Source organism: Neofelis nebulosa, chromosome 4 (genome assembly GCF_028018385.1).
Source record: "Neofelis nebulosa isolate mNeoNeb1 chromosome 4, mNeoNeb1.pri, whole genome shotgun sequence".
NCBI classification, from domain to species: domain Eukaryota; kingdom Metazoa; phylum Chordata; class Mammalia; order Carnivora; family Felidae; genus Neofelis; species Neofelis nebulosa.
Genome location: NC_080785.1, coordinates 112,550,603 through 112,563,078, shown reverse-complemented (window position 1 = coordinate 112,563,078; position 12,476 = coordinate 112,550,603). Strand labels below are relative to the sequence as shown.

General features: G+C 47.3%; 1 protein-coding gene across 1 annotated transcript in view; it reads left to right on the top strand.

Annotated features, from left to right (window-relative positions):
* RPN1 (ribophorin I) overlaps window positions 1-9,793 on the top strand; it is a 31,074-nt gene extending 21,281 nt beyond the window's left edge. The window contains exons 6-10 of the mRNA XM_058725806.1: window positions 2,109-2,208; window positions 3,868-4,006; window positions 4,240-4,359; window positions 7,718-7,963; window positions 9,175-9,793. Coding sequence (XP_058581789.1) covers window positions 2,109-2,208; window positions 3,868-4,006; window positions 4,240-4,359; window positions 7,718-7,963; window positions 9,175-9,357 — 788 coding nt within the window. The 3' untranslated portion in view covers window positions 9,358-9,793. The remainder of the gene's footprint in view (window positions 1-2,108; window positions 2,209-3,867; window positions 4,007-4,239; window positions 4,360-7,717; window positions 7,964-9,174) is intronic.
* Window positions 9,794-12,476: the final 2,683 nt, after the last annotated feature.

Below are 12,476 nucleotides of genomic sequence, written 5' to 3'. Positions count from 1 at the left end.
TGTGCCTTTTGTGCATATGAGTCACTTTGATGAATATAAAATCCTTGGCTTACACATCTTTCCTGGAGTATCTTACATGTGTTACACTCTTATTGGTATAAAGTGTTGCTGTGAAAGTCTGATGATTTAATTTTTCCCCTCTGTGAGTCACTTCCCTTCTAAGTCTTAAATATTGAAAGGGATTCTTTCTTTAGAATCTAATACTTTTGGGGCGCCTGGGTGGCTCTGTCAGTTAAGCGTCTTGACTTTGGCTCAGGTCATGATTTCATGGTTTGTGGGTTCAAGCCTCGTGTTGGGCTCTGTGCTGATAGCTCGGAGCCTGGAGCCTACTTCAGATTCAGTGTCACCCTCTCTGCCCCACCCTGCTCATGCTTGTCTCTTGAAAGTAAACATTAAAAAAAAAAAATCCTAATACTTCTACTAGAACACATCTTGGCGGTGGTTGCTCTGGGTTGCTATTCTTGGGTCTGCATTATGGTTTTTCAACTTACAGTTTTAAACCTTTTTGTAAGTTTTTTCCTTTGGCGCTCCCGATTATTTTTATGTTGAGTCTTTGCCTGTTTTTTTTATTTAAAAAAAAATTTTTTTTTTTTTAATGTTTATTTATTTTTGAGACAGAGACAGAGCATGAACGGGGGAGGGTCAGAGAGAGAGGGAGACACAGAATCTGAAACAGGCTCCAGGCTCTGAGCGGTCAGCACAGAGCCCAATGTGGGGCTCGAACTCACGGACTGTGAGATCGTGACCTGAGCCAAAGTCGGCCGCTTAACCGACTGAGCCACCCAGGCACCCCAGAGTCTTTGCCTGTTTTTTAATATTTGGCAATTTCTCTTGAATCTTTCCTTCATTGAAAACTTTGCTTCCTTTTACTTTTGATTTATTAGAAGACATTACCTGTTGTGTTTATTCACTCCTGTTCTTTCTAGCTTAGCCTTCATTTCTAAGACAGTTTTTTTAATTTCTAAAAGTTATTTCCTAAATTTTTTTCTGAGTTGTCATTTCTGAATTTCTAGAATTCTTGTTTATATTACTCTTTCATGACTTGTGTCATTTTTAGAATACCTTTAACATTAGCCTGTTTTTAAAAAGCAGGAACAGTTTTGATTAGTTTTGTGGCATGAATTTCTGGCATGTTTTCATTTTCTGTAGGGATGTTGTCTTTTTTAGTAATTTTTAAAAACATAACTTACTCTAAGACTGAGGGGCACCCTTATCCTTTTTTGTTGCTCATTTTTTGCCCTAAAGTTTTTTTTTTATTCAGTTAAGTAATCTCTGTACCCAGTGTGAGGCTCGAACTCACGACCCCGAGATCAGGAGTGGCATGCTCTTCTGACTGAGCCAGCCCGGCGCCCCCTGTTGCTCATTTTTAATGTGAGCAATTAAGAGGAAGTATCGTCACTGTACATTTTATTTAATGTAGTATGAAAAATGGTGGCTTGCTTTCGGAGCCTGCCCTGGCTCGGTGTCCTGTAGCTCTGTTGTTCCTGTTAGGCTTGATTTTGTTTTCCTCCGTGTATGGTGCTGTCCTTGGAGGGGAGCTCTGATGGCTTTTCCAAGTTCTCAGGGGCTAGATGCCTCTAGACTGGCAGGTCTGTGGGCCCATTTTGCTCTCTGCTATGTGGGACCGCGGGAGGAGGACTCAGAGCTCTGGCCGCTCTTCTCAGTTGGCCTGCTTCGCTCTCTAGTGAATATGTCTTGTTTGGGGCTCTTCTCAGGTCTGTCACTTGCCCTGTTGGTTCCTTCTTCCTCCTCTACAGACACTGGTGGCCTTACTAATAATGTGCAGGTTGTGTGACTGTTGGTGTTTTGTGACTCCTCTGTGTTTTGGGGTTTGTGGAGATCCCTAGTTTATCCAGTTTTGTTGTAAGTATGTTCCGTGGGGTTTTGGTTTTGCCATCTTGTTGCTCTTTCTGTAGAAATCGGTGAAGACCCAAAACCATGCTGCCACCACACCTCTGTCTCCCAGAGTCTCCTAGTCCGTTAACTTCAGATGGCATCTGTTCATTCCTCTCTGGAAGATGAGAGCGTCCATACCCTCTGCATCCCTCTAGCTCCTGTGCCATTTTCTCTGTTTTTCACATCACTGCGTGTATTTGCTCTTTCTTCAGGTGACCAGTATGCACTGAAGATGAGGTTTGTGGACCATGTGTTTGATGAGCAAGTGATAGATTCTCTGACAGTGAAGATCATCTTGCCTGAGGGGGCCAAGTGAGTGTGACTGTTCCTTTCCTTGGCTTCCCATTTCTCTGGTGGTGGCCTTGTGGTACTTCAAGGGGAAACTGTGTCCTAGGGGTGTAGAATAGGTGCTCAGTACATACCTTTGACTGAGAGGCCCGTAGGGACTTTCTTTTTTTTAAAGATGTATTTATTTTTGAGAGAGTGCAAGTGAGGAAGAGGCGGGGGCGGGGGGGGGTGCGGGGGGGGGCAGAAAATCTGAAGTGGGCTCTGCATTGATAGCATTGAGCCCGATGCGGGGCTCAAACTCATGAACTGTGAGATCATGACCTGAGCTGAAGTCAGAGTTGGACGATTAACCGACTGAGCCACCCAGGTGCCCCTGTTTACGAAACCTATTCCCCAAACAGAGTCCCTGTATGTGACAGGTGCAGCCTCCAGAGGGGATGGGATGATCTGTAAGAGGACAAAATGCAGAGTCAGGACAGCCAGGTAGCGCTTGTGCTGTGTTACTATAAAAAAGAAGAGCAGTGGGGGCGCCTGGGTGGCTCAGTCGGTTAAGCATGTGACTTTGGCTCGGGTCATGATCTCACATTTCGTGGGTTCACACCCCACGTTGTACTCTGTGCTGTCAGCTCAGAGCCTGGAGCCTGCTTCAAATTCTGTGTCTCCCTCTCTCTCTGCCCCTCCCCTGCTTGCACTCTGTCTTTCTATCTCTCTCAAAAATAAATAATAAACATTAAAAAAAAAAAAAAAAAAAAAAAGAGCAATGGAGTAATGGCTCTGTTTTATCCCGGGCCCATCAGACCAGGTTCAGAAAGGGCGGTCCTGGTGGTGTATTAGGGTTCTGTGCTTAAAACGGTAGGCAGTCGTTGGCCAGTTGAAGCAGAAAGGACTGCATTTGAAGGGTAAGGCATCTCTTATAAAATGGCAGCGTAAGTTGCAGATCCAGAGAGTCTCTGGGAATCCAGTTGGTGGAAACCGGGTGGATGGATCCATCCATGGATGATGGATGTTCACAGGGGACCCGCCCTGGGCATGAGTGACAAACACCTATGTGCATATTTGTGTCACTTTGCTCTGGGTTCATTTCAAAGGGGAGAATCTGCTTCGCCTCTCAGGTCATGTGTCCACTCTGATCACCAGAGAGAGTCACCTTGATTGTTCCTCCTGTGGAAGACATTCCATGGGGGATGGGGAGTTTTAGCAAAATTAGAGTGTGACAGCCTGGAGGAGGGAGAATGGATCCAGGCAGACAAAGACAGAGCCTGTCCCACTATACCTTATAAGAAGTTCTCAGTCATGTGAAGAGAAGGTACTTCGAAGTAACTTCTCAGGGGCCTCTTTAAGTCCTGGCGAGGCTCTTGTTGGGTGGAATGAGCAGGAGGGCTGTGTGGGCTATGTGACTCCGAGGGGTTGGCCAGCACTGGCGAGGACTAGCGAGTACAAGGTGCAGGGGGATGGTTGTTGCCTCGGCAGGAAAGTGGTCTGATACTCAGGGTTTTCTGGCAGCGGGTTAGCTGTCTCGGGAGGTCTGGTGGTCCCTGGTGCCGGGAGGGGAGCAGAGTGGAGTGTGAACTTCATGACCCTGAAAGGCCTCTTGAGCCTTAGAATTCTCCAACCCTAAATAAACCTCGTACGTAGATCAGTGCCGTTTGTCTAAGGCTGTATTTCATTCCTACGTGCGTCCAGGAACATCCAAGTTGACAGTCCCTATGAAATCAGTCGTGCCCCAGATGAGCTGCACTACACCTACCTGGACACATTTGGCCGCCCTGTGATTGTTGCCTATAAGAAGAATCTGGTGGAACAGCACATTCAGGACATCGTGGTAAGTGGCTCCACAGTTCTGCCTTCTGGGCCTTCCTCCTCAGAGTGTGGGTCCTGGAGGCCAGGGACTTGCCTGTCTTTATCTTTCCTTCCTTGGGCTATAGGGGTTTGAGCACAGTCCCCTCTGTGGGTAGGTGGGGCAGCCTGGATGATTGTTGGCCTGCTGAGGCCCCTGTGTTGTCCCCAGCGTCCATGCAGACTGTCAGAGCCCGTCTTCTTCGTTCTCTCTTCCAGGTCCACTATACGTTCAACAAGGTGCTAATGCTGCAGGAGCCGCTGCTGGTGGTGGCTGCGTTCTACATCTTGTTCTTCACTGTCATCATCTATGTCAGGCTGGACTTCTCCATCACAAAGGTACCCTTTGGCTTTCCCCCTACATTTGCTAGTCATCTTGCACCCTTGGTCATGTGTTTCATTAGCTTTTCTGAGCACCAGTCCTTTGAACAAGTTCAAGGCAGAACCCTGTCCCCCAGAAGCCTTGTCCCTGCCTGTGGCCTCTGCTAACCCTTACCATGAAAAGAGACACCTTGTTCTTGTTGCGATCACAGAGCGCGCTTGTTAAATGAGGCAGGTGCTACTGGCGCCTCACAGCCGCTACTGGCGGGTGAGTACTGTGGAAACAGGGCAGCTGGAGGTGTGTGTTTCGGTGGTGGGACTACCCTGAGGCGGTGACAGGCAGAGAAGGTGGAGAAGGGCATTCAGCTGGAAGGAACAGTTTGTGCGACAACAGGAAGGGCTTGAGTGGAACCCATGAGGGGCAGCAAAGATGTTGATCTGGCTGGTTCCATAGACCGGTGAGGCTGCCCAGTGAGGCAGCTACTAGCAAATCTTGTCATACGGAAGGGCTGAGTCTAGGTTTTATTACAAAATAGCCCTGTTTTTTTAAGTTTAAAAGCTGATTTTTTTTTTTTAATTAAAATTTTTTTTTTTAATGTTTATTTATTTTTGAGACAGAGAGAGACAGCATGAACAGGGGAGGGTCAGAGAGAGAGGGAGACATAGAATCCGAAACAGGCTCTGGGCTCCGAGCTGTCAGCACAGAGCCCGACGCGGGGCTCGAACTCACGGAACGCGAGATCATGACCTGGGCTGAAGTCGGACGCTCAACCGACTGAGCCACCCAGGCGCCCCTGATTTTGTTTTTTTTTATATATTTATTAAATTTTATTTTCAGTAGTCTCCACCCAACATGGGGTTTCAACTCACAACCCTGAGATTAAGAGTCACATGTTCCACTGACTAAGCCAGCCAGGTGCCCCTGCTTTTGTTTTTTTTAAACTTTGCTTTAAAATAATTCCACTGTTAGGGAAATTTTGCAAGCATAGTAAAAATAACTTGTATACTCTTTACCTAGACCTAGCAATTAACGTTGGCCTCTCTCTTTGTATATAATTATTTTTCCTGGGCCATTCGAGAGTAAGTTGGAGACATTTTTATCCTTCCCCTCCTTGAGTACTTAAGTGTGCGTGTAGCTTAGGGACAAGGGTATTCTCTTAATAGAACCACAGTATGATGATCAAATTGAGGAGGTGTTACATTGCCATAACACTGGTAACCAACATGCAAGCTCTGTTCAGATGTGGCTGATGGTCCCAGTGATGGTGACATTTTTAGCAGTTGTTTTTCTTTCTCCAGAATCCAGCTGAGAATCATACGTTGCATTTAGTTGTCACATTTCCTTAGACTCCTTTAACCTGGAACAGCTCCACCGCCTCTCTTTGTCTTTAATGACCATGACATATTTGGCATGTAGAGACCAGTTTGGTAGAACGTCCCTTAGGTGTATCGTATGTTTCTCCCTGATTAAATTCAGACCATGCATTTTTGGTAGGAGTGCACTTAAGTGCTGCTGTGTCTGCAGCGCATCACATCAGGGGTACCTGATGTCAGCTGGTCCCAGTGCTGGGGATGTTAACTCTCCTTATTGGGCTAAGTTGATGTCTGCCTATTCTTCATGTTAAAGTTACTGTTTTTCTCTTTGCAATTAATATATGATATGTTTGAGGCTATGTAAATACCCTCATATACATTAGAGCATTTACCATTGATTCTTGTCTGAGTCTGTTATGTGGTGGTTGAAAAACTGATTCCTTTTGCTGGCACTGTACTGTAGGGAAGGCTTTTCTTCCTGGTTGGCTAGTTACTTGTGTCGACTTGTGCCTTACCTTATTCTATGGGCTGCTGTCCACTGGCACTACTTCCTTTGGTGCTCTAATTGTTGCTGATTGGACTTTTTTTCATGTCTCATCATTTTTTTGAGCACTTCCTTATTGTCAGGCACAACAGCGTGTTCCAGGCATATCCTTCACTTTCTCCAGGCAGCCCTGGTTCCTTTTAGTGTGGAATGGTGCCTGGAGACTATGATCTGTGAGCTAGGTGTGATCATTGCTTTTGGAGTATCACTGGGTCTGGGCCTTTCAGCAGATAGAGCCAGGGGAGAAACATATTTAAAATAGCGGTTAACACCGACGTCTCGCTCCATTCTGAAGCCACAGGGTTCTTGCCGTACTCCCTCATTCCACCATGTTTCCTTCTCTCCTGGATCCCAACATTAATGTATTTATTCATTTGTTGAATTGTGTAAACACACAAAATAGTTTCAGAATTGCTGCAGTCATGCTGCCACAAACACCAGATCTACCAAGTAGAGTCCCAAGATTCGTTAGCAGTTCTTTTTGTCTTTAGACTGAGAACGTCTTATCAAGTACTGTGTTCCCAAGGTAATTGGCTTAGTTTTCCTGTATTAACTCATTTGAAACATAATTAAGTTCATTTATTTGTTTGAATTTTGCTGTAGTTTCCCTCTCTGTCACTGTTAAGTATTTAATTTTGGTTATGAATTTGTAAAACCCTGCCTTGTGGATAACCTTTCATCACTCTCTGGGTATCCTCCCTGATTTATTTGGCAAAAATAAGCAGATGTTTTAATTCTCATTTCTGCTTTCTTGCACAAAGCATAGCACTAGTACATATTTTTTGTACCTCTTTTTTTCATTAAACACATTCTGAGAATTACCCATACCAGTTCATAGAGAGCTTTCTCCTTGTTAAAAAAATTTTTTTATTTTTTGTATAGCTGCAGAGTACTTCCTTGAATGAATGGGTCAGTTTATTCGATCAGTTTCTTATGTATACATTTCCCTGTCTTAAAGCTTTGATAATTTATTGAGAAAAAAAATAATTGTGGGCCAGATGAACCATTTGTAGACCAGATTCAGCCTTTGTGCTACCAAGTTAGGACTTTTGAAGTAGACTCAAGGTGAGAGAGAATGCTGGAAAGTATGTAGGACTGCATCTAAAGGGTCATGAATAGCAGGATAAAGAGCTTGGGCTTTATTCTTTGGGCCTTGGGAAACCCTTGGAGGTTTTAAGGAGAGAGACATAATAAATGTCCTGGAAGCCTTCCCTAACTTGCATTGAGACTTCTCTTTCTTCACCTGGGACCGCACCTGTCCCTTTCATGGTGTGTTCTGGCATTAGTATCTTTTTTCACGTCCCTCTGTATGCCCTGCCGGACTTTGAAGTGAACGTCTCCTTCATTCTCATGTCCCCAGTCCTGCCATTTGCGGAACTGGAGTGGATTTAATGTCAGCAAAGGTTTGATTCAGATGGCTTTTCTTGTTTGCACAGCTGGTGGCGGGTGCTTTTTGGAAGGTGAAGGTTGGGGCAGGCTCAGGCCTGGGTGTTGTCATGCACAATGTCTCCCCCACAGGATCCAGCCGCAGAGGCCAGGATGAAGGTGGCTTGCATCACAGAGCAAGTCTTGACCCTGGTCAACAAGAGAATAGGTCTCTACCGTCACTTTGATGAGACCATCAACAGGTACAAGCAGTCCCGGGACGTGTCCACCCTCAACAGCGGCAAGAAGAGCCTGGAGACAGAGCACAAGGCCCTGACCAGTGAGATTGCATTGCTGCAGTCCAGGCTGAAGACAGAGGGCTCTGACCTGTGCGACAAAGTAAGTGTCTGCCATGCCGAGTCGCTCGGCTCTCTGCCCGCTTGGTCATACTTCCAGGGATTGTCTCCCACCTGCTAGAGCACCGCAGGGCTGCTCTGTGTAGAGCACACACCAGGCAGCTCCCACTCACCGCTGGCTGGTCCTGTGGTGCCAATCCTCACAGTGGAACAAGAAGTTTGGGGGTGTCGGTTGTGGGCTGGGATCAGAAAGCTCTGCTAGCCTCCACGTCACTGTCTGTCCACATGGCTGGCATGGAGAGCGGCTGCTTCCTCTGCTGGAGACCAGCCTGGGCGAGGCTCCAGGCTGCTTGCGTGTACTGAGAAGAACCTAGACTTAAAATCACTCGTTTGAATTCGGGCTCTGATTCAGCCTTTGTAAACCTGGGCAAGTTACCTAATTTCTGCGCCTCCGTTTCTTCATGTCTTAGTACTTAACCTCTCAGTGTTGAGAGAGTGTGAAATGAGTTAGTGCACGTCAAGTGCTGAGAACCATGCCTGGGACAAGCTTTGTGAGTGAGTTCTTGTTGGCTGTAAATGAAGACGAGCCTCCCTCCCCGCCAGAGGTGCCCCTCCTAGTCTCCCACAATCCCCCCCTCCACATGCCGCTCCCAGCACACCCTCTCCTTGCTGTGTTCTTCATGGCTCCTCCCTCTTTCTGAAGCTTTTCTTTATGTGCTCAAGGAGTACCTGGCAGCTTCGCAAAGGCAAGATGCCCAGTCTGTCTTTGCTGCTCTTTTGCAGAGCCTCGAAGTGTGCCTGGGACTGTGGCTCACTAAATAACTGTCGTGTTTAATGATTGTGACCGTGAGATGCTCAGTCCCACACCCAGCTGGTGACAGCGGGGGAGACATTCAGTCTCTCTGCCATATCGCTGCCATTGGTCTTGTCTAACTGAATCCCTGGACCTGATTTGGCCAGCCAGAGGGAAGAGGAGGAGTGTACCTCGAGTACCTGCTGTGTCCCTGGTACCGTGCCAGGGGTGACCCATCTGTTCCCACTTGATTCTCACAACTCTCCTCTATAGCTGACGCTCAGGGTCGGATCTTGAAGGAGTAGAGAGTGGAGCTGGCATTTGAAGCCAGGCCTGTCTCCTTCCATAGCCAGCCCGTCTGCCCTGGGCCTCCAGGGTCTGTAGGCATGGGAGGTGGTGGCCCTGCTGAGGGAGGGTGGGAGGACCCTTCTCAAGCTCTGCCCTGCTCTTGCCTCGGCCAGGTAAGCGAGATGCAGAAGCTGGATGCACAGGTCAAGGAGCTCGTGCTGAAGTCTGCGGTGGAAGCCGAGCGGCTGGTGGCTGGCAAGCTCAAGAAAGACACATACATTGAGAACGAGAAGCTCATCTCTGGAAAGCGGCAGGAGCTGGTCACCAAGATCGACCACATCCTAGACGCTCTGTAGCCCCATCGTCATCAGGGTGGGCCCGGGGCGCTGCACTTTCAGATGACAGGTTGGGGGCGAAGAGGGGGAGGTGATCATCAAGGCCACTGAATGCTGGCATCTGTATTTTACAAAAGGCCTTCAAGGAAGTGAAGCCAGGCCCTGCTGCAGGCAATACAAGAAACTTAGTTTTTGTCCTTAAAGGGTTCCTTTTTTAAAAAACAAAACGAAACAAAAACACTTTGATCCCATTAAAAACAAAATATTTTTGTGTTTTGAACAAAGGAATTTTCAGTAGTTGATTGATTTTGTTTTGTTCTGAAGCCTAGGGTATTGTTTCAGCCCAAAGCCCCCTTGTTTTTTGCTCTAATTCCTGATGTTTGGGTATTTTGTAAGTGTATGTTTGTTTTTTTTAAAAGCGTGTGTGGCTAATTGAAAATAAAGCAGGGACTGTGAACATTTTGTTTGTTCTGGTGACAGTCTCATAACTTATTTCTTAACTCTGAGGATAGTCCTTTATCAAGTGCTTTTTATTCATTGAAAAATAGTGGATTTGCTTCTTAGAGCAAGTTTGCACGGCAAGTGTTGGCTGCATTTTACATGTTAGAACACTTAAGGCCACAGAGGTAAAGTGGACTATGTAATCATCGAACAGAGTGGTGGAGTGAATGCTCTTTTAAACTTCTTTTTTTAAATCTGTTTTGCATCACATGCTATATTAGGCACTAAGGATACAATGATGGACGAGGTAGAGGTGGTTCTTCTGGAGGACAGATGATCAAATACAAATTCATAATCACAAACTGTGACAAAACCCCATGAAGAAAAGGGACAGGGTTCTCTGAGTATTTATAGGAGAGTACCCAGCGCAATCTGGGTCGAGAGGGGAATTGGGCAATTTCCTAAGGCAGTGACTTTGGAGTTGGGCTCTGTAGGAGTTACATAGATGGCAGAGGGCATAGCATGTGCAGAGGCCTTGGGACAGGCTAGGGCTTGAGGACCTGAAAGGAATCCGAAAGCGTAGGGCATAGGCTGCAGAGGTGGGAGAGCCCAGATGAGATCGGGCTTTGTAGGTCTGGGGAGGCTTTTGGTTTGACGCTAAAACCAAGGGAAGACCAACTACTGTATGAGACATGCTTAGATTTGCATTTTGGCCGAGAACAAACTGCTGAAGGCCATAAATGGGTGTGGGAGAGAACCTTGGGCAAGGGTAGCCATGTGCCCACATGGGTGCAGCTGAGAGATCTAGGTGGGGGAATGGACAGTGTGAGATGAATGCCATGCTTTTCTCTCCTTCCTCTCTGCCTGAGATTTTTTTGTTTGTTTGTTTTTAACGTTTATTTATTTTTGAAACAATGTGAGAGACAGAGGGCAGAGGGGCAGAGAGAGGGAGACACAGAATCTGAAGCGGGCTCCAGGCTCCGAGCTGTCAGAACAGAGCCCGACGCGGGGCTCGAACCCATGAACCGCGAGATCGTGACCTAAGCTGAAGTCGGACGCTTAACCGACTGAGCCACTTGGGTGCCCCTCTGCCTGAGGTTTATGCCTTGTCTTCATTTAGGTAGTTCCTGCTCAGCTTTCAGGTAGTAGCTTCAGGGAGGCCTTCCATGACCTCCCACACCTAGTCAGCCCCTCTTGTTCTTCTCTGCACATCATATCACAGTTGGGATGTGCATAATTACTGGACTAGCTCTGATGGGGCAAGGGTTTTGCCTGATACGGGCCTCTTCTGTTATCAGCCACACACACAGATCAGCGTGTGACATAGCATGTGACATACTGGCAGGGTGGGTTGAGGGATGGTTGTGCCATTCATTTAACAGGGGGAGGTCTATAAAGACCAGTTTCGAGGAGGATGATGATGAGGTCTGTTTCAGAGATGGTGAGGTGGGCGTGCCTGAGACTTCCAAATGGAAATGTCTGGGCAGTTGGATATTTAGGCCTGGAGTTCCAAGGGGCCTGGTGTGGAAATGATAAATGTGGGGGTCGTTCAACATGCAGCTGGCTGTGGGAATAGCGAGGTAAGAGGTTGTGGTGGGTGAGGGTGTCTAGGAAGGGTGTCAAGAAGAGACCCAGAAGTCAACGTAGGGCTCCAAAGCACAGTGGCCACTTGGAGCCCCCCATCTGTGCACAGGTTGTGAACTGGCCTGTGAAATAAGAGAGCAGGAACGTATGAGGTTATGGAAACTAAGGGAAGGGGTGACTTTACGAGGAGCAGGATCAAGCACTGCTGAGTGGTCATGTGACAGGAAGGCTGGGAAAGGTCAGCCTGTGCTGGAGCAGGTCACCGACATCGGCCTTCAGGGACTTGAGCGCTGTGTGGGTGGAACAGTGGGAATGGGAACGGGACCCAGGCGAGGCTGAGGCTTCCTTCGAATGTTGTCGAAGGCTGTGAGAGGGAATGGGGAGGGAGATTCAGGTGTGTTCAGTGCCAGTGGGAAGGGTCCGGTGGAAAATGAGAGGCTGAATATAGAGGTGAGAAGACGTGGGCAGGGTGAGAGGTTTTTCCGGCAGTGGGAAGATAAGGAGTCCAAAGGACAGTGGAAGGAAAGGACTTGGATGTGCACGAGAATGTTGGCTCAAGAGTGGGGCGTGCAGTCAGACAGACTGCATAGTGTTTTTAGAACATATTCACCATCTTTTTTTTTTTTTTTTTTAAAGTTTATTTTGAGAAAGAGTACGAGCTGGGGAGGGGCAGGGAGAGAGAGGGAGAGAATCCCAAGAGCCTGACGCGGGGCTCGATTTCATGAACCGTGAGATCTTGACCTGAACTGAAAGCAAGAGTTGGATGCCCAACTGACTGAGCCACCCAGGCACCCCAGACTGACTGCATATTAAGGCCACTCACCGTGACCTTTAGGTGAGTCTTTGAGGCATCCATTCCCTCATTTGTAAAATGGAACAGTGCTTTGTTAATGCTTCATAGGATGGATCACGTGAGGTAATAAACATGGAGTGTCATAGGGCAGCTGCTCGTTAAACATTAACTATTGGTTTCGTCCCATCGCTTAATCTCTTTCCATTCCTCCAGTCAGTGTTCCTGGCAGTATCCTGGGTGCGTCTTTGGGGTGTTGTGGCCTCAAGGGTTGGAAACTGTAGAGGCGGCACTTGACTGGTGTTCACAGTTGTGTTCTCGTGGG